Source organism: Perognathus longimembris, chromosome 4 (genome assembly GCF_023159225.1).
Source record: "Perognathus longimembris pacificus isolate PPM17 chromosome 4, ASM2315922v1, whole genome shotgun sequence".
In the NCBI taxonomy this organism is placed as follows: Eukaryota; Metazoa; Chordata; class Mammalia; order Rodentia; family Heteromyidae; genus Perognathus; species Perognathus longimembris.
The window spans coordinates 62,276,700-62,293,620 of record NC_063164.1 but is presented as its reverse complement, the minus strand read 5'-3'; the positions used below and the strand labels follow the sequence as shown (position 1 = coordinate 62,293,620).

The following is a 16,921-nucleotide window of genomic DNA, read 5'->3' as shown; positions in this document are numbered from 1 at the left end:
TGAAAAAAGTGCTGACTTGAATTAACCCATATTAATAAATTATGGGTTGCATATTGAAAAAATTAGAAAAATAAGAAATATGCCTTCAAAAGTACTTTATCATAGATATACTTAGTAGGGGAATATGTACAGATTTCTTCTGATAATGGAGACATTTAATATCCATACTCATTTTGGTTGCCCAGAAAATAACAACATTCATCTGCAGACTGACTTTCTGGATGGAGAGAATGGTACCATCCATAGCTAATGAATGTAAATAAATGATTAGGTCTGCCTTATGACTCATGACGAATGTGAAACTAATTACAATGAAACTAGAGATTTTTAGGTTGCCCTGTATTTGGTGAAGCATTAATATGAGTTTCGGTAGTAAAATTAGCTATCTGTCACAACCTCTCAAATATGTTCACATGTTAACACCTTAATGACTAAATTATGATACTAGTAAGAAACATATAAAATTCAGTAAATAGCTAATCTAAATTAAAAACATTTTGGGGGAGTACTTTAAATTTCAATAGGAAAAATAAATGACTTACAGAATTTCCATTTGTGGGCTGTGTTAAAAATGTTCCTTTGTCCCCACTCTTTTTAAATATGGTACTAGAATTCCTAGTCAGAGCCATAGGCAGGGAAAGAAAATTTGAGGGGATTCAAATAGAGGACTAAGAGTCAAATCATTCCTATTTGCTAATGATCCTGTAAGTATAGGGTCCTATACTTAAGAGACCCTACAGTGTCCACCAAGAACATCAAAAATATAGGAGAAGGGGCTGGGAATATGGCCTAGTGCCAAGAGTGCTTGCCTCATATACATGAAGCCTTAGGCTCCCCAGCACCACATATATAGAAAACGACCAGAAGTGGCGCTGTGGCTCAAGTGGCAGAGTGCTAGCCTTGAGCAAAAAGAAGCCAGGAACAGTGCTCAGACCCTGAGTCCAGGCCACAGGACTGGCAAAATACATCAATAAATAAATAAAATAAAAATTAAAAATATAAGATATAAAACCAATACTCAAAAACTAGTAACTTTTCTATATGACAGCAATGAATAGGCTGAGAAAGAAATCATTCATAATAGCCTGAAAATAGTAAAATGTCTAGATATTAACTAGGGATATAAAAGATATTTAACCATGAAAATATAAAACCTTGAAGAAAAAAATAGAAGATGACATCAGAAGATGGAAAGCCCTCCCATGTTCAGGGAATGCATTGCCATAGTGCTTAAGGTAATCTACAGATTCAATATAATTAGATTTAGAAAAATCATTCCCAAAATTCATATGGAGGCACAAAAGACACCAAATAGCAAATGTTATTCTAAGTAACAAGATGACCACTGTAGGAATCACAATTTCAGACTTCAAATTATACCACAGAACCATAGTTTAAAAAAAAAAAAAAAAGAAAAGAAACAAACAAAAAAAATAAGTTTGGTACTGGCACAAAAACAGACTGTAAAATCAAAGGAATAGTATAGAACACCTAGAGATAAAAGCATACAGCCATAGCCAGCTAATTTTTGACAACTAAGCCAAGAACCTACAATGGAGACAATGTAGCATCTCCAAGAAATGCTGCTGGAAAACTAGTTATCTCTTTGCAGGAGACTGAAACTGATTCTAAGCTTTCATCTTGTACAAAAATCAACTCCAAATGGATGGAAGATTCAAAGTAGGACCTGAAGCTTTAAATCTACTGCAAGAAAGTGTAGACAGAACTCTGCAAGTTATAAGCACAGGGAAATTTTTTTCTGAATTGGCCTCCAGCTAACCAGAGAATGGGAACAAGAACTGACAAATGGGGCTACAGGAAATTAAAGTTTCTTCTTAGAAAATTTAAACATTCAAATAAAACTTGTAGATATATTTTCATTTTTATTGAAAAACATCTATGCTATATAAATAAATACTATATCAACATAATTAAAGTCTCACTATGGCACAAAAGTTTAAGCACATTACTAAGGAGTTTAAGTCAAGGAAGAGAGCCACCAGGTGAATGTAGTGTATAAGTAAATATAAACGGTACAGACTAAATAAAATAATATATTATAGAGTATTAGTAAAGAGAATATATGTATTATTGTTATAATTTACAAGAGTACCACTGTCGTTAACTAGAAGTAATAAAACTAAAACTGATTTCTACTCCGAAAAATTTAACATCTCATGTCACTTGCCAAGATTATTTTATTATTTTTCTAAAATTTTGTGCTGGTCCTGGGACTTGAACTCAGGGCTTGGGCATTATGCCTGAGCTTTTTTGCTCAAGGCTACACTCTACCACTTGAGGCTTTTTGTGGTTAATTAGAGATAAGAATCTCACAGACTTTCTTGTGTTGGCTGGCTTTCAACTGAGATCCTCATATCTCCACCTCTTGAGTAGCTAGGACTATAGGCATGAGCTAAATTTCTACTTTTATACCTTACAACATTACACATCTATAAAGCAACATAAAAGAGAAACATATGGGATGCTGTGCTGGCACACCATTTGGGGGGCTTTCAAGATGATAAACAGCTTGTACTCAAAAGTGTTATAAATTGTGGCCTGAACACAAGCTTTGTAATCACAGAAAATTTCTTAAGTAATTTGTGTCTGTTTTATCATCTGTAAATGAAGATAAATACTGGTTCCTAGTGATTTTGAGAACTAGAAGAAATCATATAATTGAAAGAACTCCTATCTTCTCTTAGCTCCTAACATGAAGTTATAAAGGTTAGCTACCATGACTAAAGGACTGGAGGTGTACATTTATTTAAAGCTCTATGGGCCCTGACAAGTTAGATCTTTCTATGCCTGAATACGTGGGAAGAATCAAATTAAACATGGAAGTGCTATCTATATCTACTTCTGAGGTTATTCTTTGCAGATTTCTACAGTTATCCACTAAAATTAAAAGGTGTGTTGATATCTATAGGAAGGAATGGAGGGAGAGCACAGAATCTGAGGAAAAAAGATGAAAAAGTACAGCAGAGGAACACAGTAGACATTGATGAAAGTGGGCTATATAACTCATGGGTGGAGATGGGAGGGAGGGAACAGGAAAGAATGAGGAACAGATGACACTGTGGGAAAGGAAATACACTTACTACCTGACACATATAAATGTAACCTCTCTGTATATCACCTCTATAATAACAATAAAGTAAACTTGAAAAAAAGTATTCAAAGCTCCAATTATATAATAAGAATTGCTATTGTCAGCATAAGAACTCCATCTTGGTGGCAATCCAAGAGAAATAATTTATGTTACATATGCAAGTCCATTGTGCTAGACAAAAATGAAAGGCTTTCACAGTGGTAGCTCTAGCAAAGAAATCAAGAAAAAATCAAGCTTGTTTCTGAAATAACCTTCAGAAATAGGTTACCTTTTGGTCTGCTAAGCACATGTCTTCATTTGGCTTCTTTAGCTCCTTTGCAATTTCTAGTTCTAATCTTCGTTGCTCCAGTTTACGCTCTTTATTTAGTCTTTTCTCATCACGTTTTTCTTGTTTCAACCGCTCTTTTTCCTTCAAAAGAAAATCAGGCATGAAAATTCTCTTTAATCATTTAAAATGTTTGAAAAAAACTCCAGTTGAAACTTAAAGTGATCAAAATATATATTTCAATGAAGAAAAATATTTTAGAAATAAATTTACCATTGGTACAATAAATTTAGAATATAACAATGATTTATTTGCTTTCATTATTTTAACTCTTTAAACTTCAAAATAATCTTATGACATAATCACACAGTATATCTTAAGAATATGAAGTAAAACAAAAAAAATTTACCATGCTTCTATAATGCTTAATATCAAGCTTAGATTCAAGGAAGACTATGTTTATTGTCTTCATGAATAGTTTTAACCTTTTGACAGGTTATAAGGATCAAATATTACTAAGAAGAGGTACATAAAATACACATGAGCAACTATTCCAAAACAAATTTGACAAGTATCAGCAAAATATATGTGGCTATAGGAAGCAAAGGAGGCTGCACAGCCGGAAAGTACTGTGTGGATTGGCAGAAGCATTTCTGCCAACATGGATTATCTGGTCTAAAACAATACTTGGGATGAGAGATACTATTTACTACCATAAACCATTTAAGAGAACGTAGGATGCCAAGTCTGAAGGTAAATCTAAGACCATTCAAAAAGTGTTTTGATTGCTGGGTGTGGTATCCTATGCCTGTAATTCCAGCTAAGAAAAAGGACCTGGTTCAAGACCAGCCTGGATTTAAAAAAAAAGTTAGTGAGATTCCCAATTGAACAAATAAAGGGTGCATGGTGGGGTACAACTGTAATCCCACTTCCATGGGAAATCTGAAAAATAACCGAAGGGAAAACCTGTCTACCAAGAGCAACACAACCCCTGAATTCAAAACCCTGTACCACAAGAGAAGGTTGGCAGTATCAATAATATAGAAATAACTGTCTTTTGTGCTTGCTATAAGGAAAAGTATTATCAGAAGAAATTAAGAAAATTTCTGTCCTAATACCAGTATCCTTACCTTATTCTTATATATCAAAAAGAATCCTTGGGGCTGGGGATATGGCCTAGTGGCAAGAGCGCTTGCCTCTTTTACATGAAGCCCTCGGTTCGATTCCCCAGCACCACATATACAGAAAATGGCCAGAAGTGGTGCTGTGGCTCAAGTGGCAGAGTGCTGGCCTTGAGCAAAAGGAAGCCAGGGACAGTGCTCAGGCCTTGAGTCCAAGGCCCAGGACTGGCAAAAAAAAAAAAAAAAAGAATCCCCATCACCAAAATGGTGACAGGGATAGCTGAAAAGCACAGGGAAACAGGAGGAATCAGTCCCCACCTGAGAACAAGGAACAATAGCAGTAGGGGGTACTGGGAGCTCCCAGCCAGTATCTGGGCAGGAGACAGCTATGAGAGTTAGTCAGAAGGAGCATGGTTGACATGGACCCGATGAGAAGCAAGCAGACAGCCAGGGTAGTGAAGAATGAAGTGGCTCATAGCCTTGGACTCTATGGCAAGGAGCAAGTCCCACAGCCTGAAGGTCACTGCAAAAACAAGAGCTTGAAACTTCCACATCACTTGGTCTATGGAATCAGCCTCCTAACTCTGCATGGTGTGTTGTAGGGCAGGACATAGAAGTTCTGGGCCCAAGTCCTTGGTTTATTCAATAGCTCTAGCCTCTGGCCCCCTCCCACAGGGTGATTAACTGCTGGGCAAGGACTGAAAGAACTGAGATAGACAGAATGCTGAGTGGCCAAACTGGCTACTTCCAAGGAAACAAAAACCAATGCTGGCAAGGATGTTAGCACTGAAATGTCATTTTTGTAGGCAGGTTGTAATAGTATATATAGGTAACTTCAGTACTCAGGAGGTAGAGGCAAGAGAATCTCAAGTTCAAGACCAGCCTGAGAAAGTTAGTAAAAGCCTATCTTTTTGTTTGTTTTGTTGGTTTGGGTGTTTCTTAATTAATTAATTTACTGTCAAAGTGATGTACATTTAAAATGTAGTTTTATTTTTAGGCAAAATGTTTATGTTAGAATTTGATTTGAGGATACTTAATCTGTTGCCTCACTTTTTTTTTTTTTTTTTTCTTGGTACTGGGGATTGAACCCAGGACATTGCACTGGCTAGGAAAGCGCTTTGCCACTGAGCTACATCCCAGCCCCTATTGCCTCACATTAGGAACACATTAAAATAAATTAAGGAACAGCACATCTATAAAAATAAATAAATACAATTTCATTTAAAGTTGAAACATCTACCTATTAACTAACAAATTTGTATTCTTTTTTGTTGTTGTTGTTGGTCCTGAGGCTTAAACTCAGGGCCTGGGCACCGTCTACGAGCTTTTTGCTTAAGGCTAATGCTCTATCACTTGATCCAGAGCTCTACTTCCAGCTTTTTGGTGGTTAATTAGAGATAGAGTTTCATGGCCTTTCCTAACCAGGCTGGCTTTGAACTACAACCCCCAGATCTTGTTCCCATCCTCTGGTCAGTTGGAGGCCTATTAAGACAAAATCTGTGCCTCTTGAATAGTGAGGATTCTAGTCATGAGGCACCAGTGCCCATCCTGGGTTATTCTTAACAGTTAAAAATGCATAAGAACCAACCCAGATCCCCTCAGTAGGAAAATGGCTCAGGAAAATGTGGTACATACACACAATGGAATTTTATGCCTCTATAAGAAAGAATGGCATTGCCCCATTCGTAAGGAAATGGAAGGACTTGAAAAAATAATACTAAGTGAAGTGAGTCAGACCCAAAGAAACATGGACTCTATGTTCTCCCACATAGGGAATAATTACCACAGGTTTAGGCTAGTCATAGCAGAGGATCACAAGAGCCCTTATGAACGCATAAGATGATGCTAAGTGAAATGAACTCCATGTTATGGAAGAGCGTTATATCACTGTTGTAATTACTTTCAATATGCTATGTAAAACCGTAGCTTCTTTTGTTGATGATCCTCTTGTATCCCCTTCCTGTGGTTGTACCCACGCTATCACTGTATCTCATCTGAGTACACTGGATACTGTATATACTGGTATTAGAACTAGGGAAGTGAAAGGGAATATCAAAAAAGCGAGTGACAGGGCTGGGGATATAGCCTAGTGGCAAGAGTGCCTGCCTCGGATACACGAGGCCCTAGGTTCGATTCCCCAGCACCACATATACAGAAAACGGCCAGAAGCGGCGCTGTGGCTCAAGTGGCAGAGTGCTAGCCTTGAGTGGGAAGAAGCCAGGGACAGTACTCAGGCCCTGAGTCCAAGGCCCAGGACTGGCCAAAAAAAAAAAAAAAAGCGAGTGACAAAGGACAAAAAGACAAATGACTCCAAAAGCAATACTTGCAAAACCATTTGGTGTAAACCAACTGAACAACTCATGGGGCAGGGGGAGGGGGGAGAGAGGAAGGGGGAGGAGGAGGAGGAAAGAGGGAGGTGGTAATAAACAGTACAAGAAATGTACCTATGGCCTAACATATGTAACTGTAACCCCTCCGTAGATCACTTTGACAATAAGTAATTAAAAAAATAAAAATGCATAAGATAAAAAGCTAAAAATCAGCTCACTCATGTAAAGATTATTTAGGGTCTCTAATAGCATAATAGTTTTTCCAAACATTCTACAGTACAATAACAAACATATAACCTAACTTACTCTGTTTTAGAACTATATGTTTAAGGCATAAAGAGCGAATCTAGTACAATGAGCTAATACTGTAAAGTTTACAACCTATAGAACTGTAAAACATGCCATTTTTATAGACCATAATACAAAGAGCTTGTGGTTTTTTGAACTTTACCATTCTATTGGGTCCCTTAGGTGGTTGTTCTGGGCATAACATAGAGAATATTTTTAAAAAATAGAATCTTGTGTTCAAATTTAAAAGACACAAATATAACTTAAAATTTAAAGGTTTTACCTCAGGGTGTAGAAAAATAAAGTGTAAAGATGAATAATAATAGGAGCAAGTTATATGAGACAAAGAATAAAAATGAAGTCTTTTATGGGTTACATATTAAATATGAGAATACTTATTCTTCAAAATGAGTTTATTTATATGTGATATATTATGAAAATTAACCTAAAACAAAGGCATATTATGAATCACATGACTGAGGAAGCATTAAAGGCATTTATATTTTATAGGTAGAAAATAATTGCATTAAAAGGTAAGTAAACCTTCTTTTCTTAAATGCCATAAAAATATTTTATTAAAAATTCTGTACTTAAGATTAACTATCTTCGGGGCTGGGAATATGGCCTAGTGGCAAGAGTGCTTGCCTCATATACATGAGGCCCTGGGTTCGATTCCTCAGCACCACATATACAGAAAATGGCCAGAAGTGGCGCTGTGGCTCAAGTGGCAGAGTGCTAGCCTTGAGCAAAAAAGAAGCCAGGGACAGTGCTCAGGCCCTGAGTTCACGGCCTAGAACTGGCCAAAAAATAAATAAATAAATAAATAAAAATAAATAAAATAAAAAGATTAACTATCTTCAAATGTCATGTAGAATAGCTACATTTACATAAATGTCTCTTAGTTTTAAATCGAAGTTGTCAAATTTCACATCAGATGAGGGATTTTTATATACTTAGTAAGAATACATTCCAAAATCTATTTCATCAAGTGACATTTAAAGTCTATAAAAAATTAATATAAAATGAGTTTTATATTTATATTTTTACATTTTAAGGCAGGCGATATAATTTCTCTCTCTCTCTTTCTCTTCTTTCTTATGTTATTACTGTGGTTTGAACTCAAGAGTCTGGTCACTCTTCCTTACTTTTTTGCCATACATTCATTCTGGCTCTTAAGTGGTTAATTGGAGATCAGAGTTTCATAGACTTTCCTGCTTCAAATTGCAATCCTCAGATCTAGGCCTTCTGAGTAGCTATCATCATAGGCATGAGCTACCAGTGCCTGGGTTGAGGCAATTTAACTTTAAAAGAGAAATAAAGTACATTTATATAAATGCTGTTTTAATAAATTTCCTGTGCCTTTAACTGAAAAGCAATTTTCTTTTCAAATGTCTATATGTGCAAGTCTACTTTTTATTTTTATTTTTCACTACACAATAGCTGGAATGAATATAGAATTATGGAATATTCCCATGATTAGAATCACTGAGGGATTAAGCCTTTTTTCTACTTCCAAATTATTTTTTATTAGATCACTTTGGAATGGAAATCCTGTCTTTCATTGTATGGGTCTGTTTCCTGAAGTGCTAACACAGTCATTCTGTGATAGATACATGTTTAACAACCTTTGGTACTTTACTGATCCTTGACAAGACATAGAAAACAAGCTACTGTATAACTATGGTTGGTTATGCAGTTTATATGAGTGATTATAAATTTGTAATTGGTATAGTTGAAGTTTCTACAACTAAAATAGGAGATTAAAAAAATAAAATGTTGGGGCTGGGAATATGGCCTAGTGGCAAGAGAGCTTGCCGCCTATACATGAAGCCCTGGGTTCAATTCCCCAGTACCACATATATGGAAAACGACCAGAAGTGGCGCTGTGGCTCAAGTGGCAGAGTGCTAGCCTTGAGCAAAAGGAAGCCAGGGACAGTGCTCAGGCCCTGAGTCCAAGGCCCAGGACTGGCAAAAAAAAAAAACAAAAAAAAACCACACAATAAATAAATAAATGAATAAATAAAATGTTGCTTTCTTGTGTTGTTTAAACTAATCTTGTTTCTAAGGATAAATATGATAATAACAGGTATTTTCATATTCACTTGAATCATACAGGCAAATACGCTGTTTTTAATTGTGTAGGCTAACAACCGTTAGTTCTTATACTATGCTACAAGTTTATTAATGGCTATTTTGAATTAATATGACAAAATTATATATATATCAGATTTTAAAACTAATTATAGCTTTATGTAACAAAATGACTACAGTTTTATTAAGCTAGGGAACCAATAGTAATTTTGAATCTATTTCATTAAAAAATACATTGAAGGGCTGGGAATATGGCCTAGTGGTAAAGTGCTTGCCTCATATACATGAAGCCCTGGGTTCAATTCCTCAGCACCACATATATAGAAAAAGCCAGAAGTGGCACTGTGGCTCAAGTGGCAGAGTGCTAGCCTTGAGCAAAGAGAAGCCAGGGACAGTGCTCAAGCCCCAAGTTTAAGCCCCAAGACTGGCAAAAAAAAAAAAAATGCATTGAGATAATAGTGAGTCAAAAGTAAGATAGGTATAGTGTACACTAAAAATATCTTACAGATAGTATTTGTACTTCCTGTTTACTGTGATAGACAAGGAGTTTCTTAGAATCATTTCAGATGTTACAGGATATTTTAATTAATGTGAAAGGAATTTATATTTCAGCCTCTTAATTCTTTAAATAATACTTGCAACATTTACATTTTATCCTACTGCCTTTTTCACAATGTAATAAAAATCTAAAGGAATTAAAGTTATGTAGACATTAGCTGTTGACAATGTTGAACTGATCCTAAATATCATATGGTCTTTGTAGTGGTTTGTTCTGTGTGTGTGTGTGTGTGTGTGTGTGTGTGTGTGTGTGTGTGTGTGTGTGCAAAAGTGTGTGTGCACACACCACTCCTGGGATTTGAACTCAGGCTTTGAGCACACATAGCTTGCTAAATAACTCAGTGTAAATTGATGTAAAAGGCTGGGACAAAGTTTGGATCAATTACATTTTTTAAAAAATCAGCCTCATAATTTGCAAAGGACTGCAAAGGAAATGAAGTGAATATGTGAAGAGATCTCTGCACTCCCACATCTACTGTAACACAATAGCCAGGAAGTAAGCTGTGTGTCTATTTTAACAAATGAATGCCTAAAGAAAATGTGGCTCATATTATACAGCACAGACTAGTATGCAGACATAAAAGAATGAAATTCTCTTATTTGTGGATGAAAATGGAGATGATTATGCTGAACAAAATAAACCAGGCAAAGAAGATAAGTACTACATATTTTCACTCATGTGGAATGTAGATAATGATAATGTACTATATATTTCAAAAAGCAGGAGGATTTGGAAGTGATAAGTGTTTAAGAAGATATATGACCTAATTTACACATTATACAATGCAAAACGTGTATTGAAATATCACATAATACCCATGAATATATGTATAGTTTTTAATTTTAATCAATTAAAGAAATTTAAAAATTACTTGAAAAACCACACCTTGTTAATTGCTTAACATTGTAAAGCTTTATATATTTGATACAATTATTACTTTTTTTGTTTTTTTCAAAGGAATTGATGGCTCGCCATTGAAGTAGTCTATGAAAGTTTAAAAATATTTTGTTGAACCCTTCTGTATATCACTTTGACAATAAGTACTTACTCAGAAAAAAGGACAAATAAAAAATTGGAATATTTTTACATAACTTCATATAAAAAAATACTTTGTTGATAGCAGTGCCTGTTAGAGGAACACAATCTAAAGTCAGGAGGACTGATACAGTTACTCAGTTTGGGAGTAGTCCTGTTCACAGGTCTACAGTGATGATCACCAGGATGCCTCTAGAAGGGAATGAGGAGTACGGCCATGCCAATTTGTTCCCTGGTAATCATTTTACGGGCATTATTCTGTATGTAAATGCACAGACTCCATTATTATGTTAGGTACAGAGGAAAGCAATAGAACCAGAAAAGCAACAGGTTAGGAAATAAATGTAATAGGGAAAGCATTAGGACAAATGTTTAATAAGTGAACTAACAAAGTGATGACTGGAAGAAAGTTAAGAGGTAATCTATGTTAGTACTCGCCTTTGTGTCTAAGGATCTTGCTAGGCCTACTCTAGATCTAAGCAACTCTAAGTATGAGGTAGTGCCAAACATTATTCTACAGCTTTACACACACACACACACACACACACACATTAACACACATCTACATAGGCATCACTATAGCCACATGAGTTAGGAATACCTTGATTTAATGGATGAATGCCAAAGGTTATATATCTGCTGGAAAGTATTAAAAGCAGTACCCAAATTTGGGGAACTTGGCTAAAATGTCCAGGTTCCAAAACAGTACACATGTGCACACAAACCAGCAATCTGTCTTGTAAATATACATCTCAGCTAAGACAAAAATACAGAGATCTTGATTCTAGGTTAAAGAGGGGGGGGGGTGTGTGGGGTGTGTGTATGTGTGTGTGTGTGTGTGTGTGTAAAAGTCTATGGTGCTAGAGTCAGACTTTGGAACCTTACACATGCTAGACAAAGGTTCCATCAGAAGATAGATGTCCACCAAAAATATTTTCTCATTAAAAGCTTATCTCAGTTTAAGTACCATTACTTCATTAAAAAAATAGTTTGCAGGGTTGAGAATGTAGCTTAATGGTAGAGTGTTTGCTTAGCATGCATGAAGCCCTGGATGAACCACATAAACAGAAAAAAAAAAAGCCAGAAGTGGCGCTATGGCTCAAGTGGTGGAGTGCTAGCTTTGAGCAAAAAGGAGCTTGGGGACAGTGCCCACGGCCTGAGTTCAAGCTCCAGGACTGGCAAAAAAAAAAGTTTGCCAAACATGGTCATAGACACCTCTCATTCCAGGACCTGTGAGGCATAGACAGAATTAACAGAGTTCTAGGCCAGGCTGGGAGATGTAGAGAGTTCCAGGTCAATTCGGGCTTCCCTTCCAAGATAATGTCTCAAAAAACAAAAACCAATACAAAATAAAAAAATCCCCATGGACAACAAAAAGAAAAGAGATGGAAATAAAAAAGAGTTAAGTTGTGTTTGTTTGCAGAGCCAGCATGTGACTCTGAGTCAACCTCTAAAGTCTTGGTTATAATGGCTATAGTTCTCTCTATGCAACTGTCTTAATGCAGAATCCATTCCTTTATAACATCTATTTTAATCTTCAACTGACTTCTGTTAAATTCCAAATAGGTTTGACATACATAATTCTCTTTTTCTGAATTATCTGTTAAAAGTTTATTTTAAGGAAATTACTTAGGCCTAGTTTTATACATAGAATGCTAAGGAACATTCTATTCTGAGGGCAGAAGACCACATGGGAATAATTTGTATTTGAATTAGGACACATAAGCACACTGTAATATTCAATTTGTGACACTCTGGTTACAGAACAGTTTGATTCAAACCAATGATATTTAACACATTTACAAAAGATAATTTAAAAAATCAGCCAGGCAAATTAACACATATATTTGAAAACTTCTTCCATTCGTTTATTCTAACACAGTTAGTATCTTTAACCTCTGGTCTGTTTATGAAAGCTAGTAAATTATGACAAAGCAATATGGTGAGTAAAAGGGCTAATGTTTCAGGAAAAAAATAATTTATAAGGTAGTATTTTTCTAGAAACACAAACTTACTTCTGCTTTCTTACGAGCTTCCATAGCTTTCATAAGCATCATGTGTTGTCTCCTCCTCTCTCGTTCCTATTAGGCCAGATAAAATTAGGAGCATAACTCAGCCATAGTTTAAAGTTTGAACTTCAAATGGAAAACAACAACAACAACAAAAAAAAAAACTCAATATAGCATGTTTAGCATTTATAGACAAGTCACAGTAAATACTAAATATAAGACAAGAATGGCCAGTCTGTGCATGTTTTAGTTCAGGTTTAGAAAGCAAATACAAGAACAATCAAAAGCAAAAAGGTAAAGCAATGAACATGGAGACAGTGTAAACGGAAGCATACAGATTTACTTATGGTCAGTTGTGATGCTCCTTCAAAAGCTGGCAGAACAAAAAGCATAATGGTTGGCTGGAACAGGTCAGTTACTTTACATCTGCTATTAGAAAAACCACAAATACTTACAAGAGCCAATTGAACTGAAAGTTGTATTGTGCTTACATTTTAAGATCAGGCAGAAATTGATCTATATTCATTTTTGTATTATGGTTTTGGAATTGGTTAGATTTACTTCAAGTACAAAATTATTTTGAAAATCCAATAAATCACCAACAAATTAGAAAGTTTTTTAAAAAAAATTTTTTTAAAAAGGAATTTATAGAGTTAAACTAGTCTTGGTTCACATACAAACACGAATGAATGGTAACATTCCTATTTACTGATGTCTGTCAATTGGTACACTGTTTAAAGTTACAAAAGATGTACCATGGTCCAGTAGGTGTAATTTAAGATGCACAGTATGAAATTAAAGATTAATTTAGCAATTTTATTTAAAGTTAAATATATTAATAACAATTTTACCTTAACATAATTAATTTAAATTGATTTTAATTTAAATATATTTGGTCCCTCAAAGGGATATTTCTAAAATTTGTCTGTAAAACAAGAACATATTTCATATTCTCTCATCAAGCAAATTCAAAACTCCCATTATAGTCAATGGCAGTTTTGCATCTACGGTGATGGGAGAACATGGGCCATAATTGTCTTATTGTGATCCAAACTTTTCTTGTGACATCAGTAATATTCAATTTTAGACACCAGTCTTCTTTAAGGCTTAATTATTGTGTAATTTAATGAAAAATCTTAGAGACATATCATACTTCTTTATAGACAGACAAGCAGATGTATGCAATGCACTGTGCTGTAAAGCCATGCAGCAGTATGTAATGACAGCAGCCAGTGCTAGACTTTATGCATTGCTATGACAACCATATCACAACCAAATCACAATGCGGTGTTAGATGTACAAAGATAAACATACCCATACCATATCTAGTCTATGCCTCTCCAACTCCTGGTAGAAAGAGTTGGCACAATATTATGAAACAGAAATCACAGAGTCATAAAACCAATTTAAAACCCCCCAAAGACACCCTATACCAAAGCAAGGCAATAAACTGTAAGATGAAGGAAAAACTTAAGCAGGAATTTCATCAGAAAATTTAAAGAAAAAAATTTAAAGATTATCCCCAAATAGTTTTAAGCAAATGACCAAGTACAACTGTGATATAACTAACTTCATACAGACCTGATGTTTCAGAAGGACAGCTTGTTGTCTTCTCATTTCTTTCTCCTTAAAAATAAGAAACTTTTAATATATGATTTTTAGGGAATATTTAGAACATACTTGTAAGTATCAAAAACTTGCTTTAACTGAGATGTTTGTAGTCTCTGTTAGATTGAACCACACAAAATTGCCACTGCTCAATCCATTTTTTAACTTGTAAAATGACAAGTGAATTTGTTGTGGTTCTACCTAATACTTAATATATAAAAACCGTATGATATAGTAGCAAGGATCTCTCTTCAGTAGATAATTCAACCTACAAGTCAGCATATGTTCAACGTACACTATGAGCCACACACTAAATTAATATTCATTAAACTATCTAGGCTGTTGAAGCATATCAGACACAAATCACCTATGAACTTTTAGTTTAATTTAAATAAAATTAATTTTAAATTAATTTGATACTTTATGGTATAACAAATCAGCTGATTAGGATTCTTTTACATTCTAAATATAAACTACCAAATATACCACTGTATTAACAGCATCTATTTAATTTTTACATGAAAAACAAAAGATTGGTGATTATATTAAGATTTTTATACTGACCTATGGATCATGGCATAATCTCAAGGGGACAGGGCTAAGTGCAAAAAATTCTAGACTATTACTGTTTACTATTTTTATAAAGTATAGATGAAATATTAAATTAAGGTGGATATAAAATGGGTTGTTTGGAATAAGGAAGTTTATGCTTAAAAGATAACAAATGGGGCTGGGAATATGGCCTAGTGGCAAGAGTGCTTGCCTCCTATACATGAATCCCTAGGTTCAATTCCAGCACCACATATACAGAAAACGGCCAGAAGTGGCGCTGTGGCTCAAGTGGCAGAGTGCTAGCCTTGAGCAAAGAGAAGCCAGGGACAGTGCTCAGGCCCTGAGGCCAAGCCCAGGACTGGCAAAAAAAAAAAGATAACAAACGGGTGGGAGGGGAGGAGGTTAGCTAGGTAGAGCTTGTGGATTACATGTGTGAGGCCCTGGCTGCATCTCCAGCACCACCCTGCCCTCTCAGCCCAAGGAAAAGATAACTGGTTTCTGGTTTTATAAGGTGTAGCTATGGTGCTATTTCTAGCCAGTATAGCTCAGCTGGGTCCCTTTCAGTATTTAGTCATCCAAAGTGGAAGGTAAGGGTATATGGGAAAGGGATGGAACATCTTTCTTATACTTTATGTCATAAAATCAAAACACTTTAACTTATAATAATCAGCAATGTCTAATTTCATTATTAGCAAATAAACTGATAGTTTCGTTTTTGTATGCTTGTTTTCCTTCAATTAATTAATGTCCTTTTTGGAACCGTATAGCCCAGGCTGGACTCGATTTCCAGATCCTCCCATTTTAACCTCCAAATTCTGGGATTATATCAACCACCATATTTCGTCTACACTTTTCACATTTAATACATAAAACAGTTGTGGGACATTAACAAAGGGAAGAGTTATAAGGGGAGAATCAGATTTCAGACATACTTTGAAACAAACATAAATGACAAAATAGGTTGGGCAGGGGTCATTCTTATCAAGCAAAAATTATATACAGGTGTTATGCAATAGTTTGCATTTCTGGTTTGATCTCATATTTACAGCGCACAAAGTACTACATAAAACCTGTATAATAAAAATGAAAGAATTATAGACACAATATAACATATAAATCAAAGCACACATTTACACAGTTGGATCTGCTAAATATATTTTTAAATAGTTACTGTGAGGTAAGCTACATTGTTCACACAGTCGATGCTATGTAACATAGTTTTTATTTTTTTAAATAAAAACTCTGATTCTCATCTAAACTAACCTTTATTCGTTTCTCGGCTTCCAATAATTTGGCATTTGCCGCTTCTTCCTTCTTTTTCTTTTTAGCCTGTGCATGCAAAACAGGTCTCAAAGTCATGCAACAGCACCACTACAACTTGCAAATAATCTCAAGACTTGAAATGAAGCTACATGCCTTACAAGGTACAAAACAATATGTGACATATATACGGACATGTACAGATTTCCCTCAGGCAACATATTTAACATAAAGTCATTTTATTTCTACTTTATAGATTAGCAGTAGGATATGCGAAAGTTCTAAATTCATAAGAACATGACAGTTTTCTTCTACAAAGTGATAAAAACCGAAAATAACTGAGTGTTTATGCTGTTTTATCTTCAACTTTAATCACAGAAAAATGATGATTATTTATTGCCATTTATCCTGACCATAAAAATAAAAAATGTAATCTCTGTAAAATAGAAGAAAGGATTGATCTTCACTGGTAAACATACAGTTTAAAATCAGTAATACATTTTAAAATGTACATTTCTACTTTATTTTAAATTTCTTTTAATATTTGACAATTTAGATAAAGACATCAATGATTTGGGTCTAACTATTAAGTGAAACATTAAATCTGATTTTCTTCATCTCTGCGTTTATGGCTACTTCATTCTTTTTTTTTTTCCTAGTACAATGGACATTTATGACTTTAGGAAGCACA

At 34.9% G+C, this 16,921-nt stretch overlaps 1 protein-coding gene across 19 annotated transcripts in view; it reads right to left on the bottom strand.

Annotated features, from left to right (window-relative positions):
- The window catches only part of Baz2b (bromodomain adjacent to zinc finger domain 2B), a 300,548-nt gene that overhangs the window by 36,690 nt on the left and 246,937 nt on the right, over positions 1–16,921 (bottom strand). For 10 of the 19 annotated variants that reach the window (XM_048345362.1, XM_048345361.1, XM_048345358.1 and 7 more), the window contains 5 exons: positions 16,234–16,299; positions 14,392–14,436; positions 14,125–14,157; positions 12,817–12,882; positions 3,381–3,521 (listed from right to left, as the gene is read on the bottom strand). In XM_048345362.1, the coding sequence (XP_048201319.1) occupies positions 3,381–3,521; positions 12,817–12,882; positions 14,125–14,157; positions 14,392–14,436; positions 16,234–16,299 (351 nt within the window). The remainder of the gene's footprint in view (positions 1–3,380; positions 3,522–12,816; positions 12,883–14,124; positions 14,158–14,391; positions 14,437–16,233; positions 16,300–16,921) is intronic. The other 9 variants (XM_048345359.1, XM_048345375.1, XM_048345367.1 and 6 more) reach the window with 2 other exon arrangements.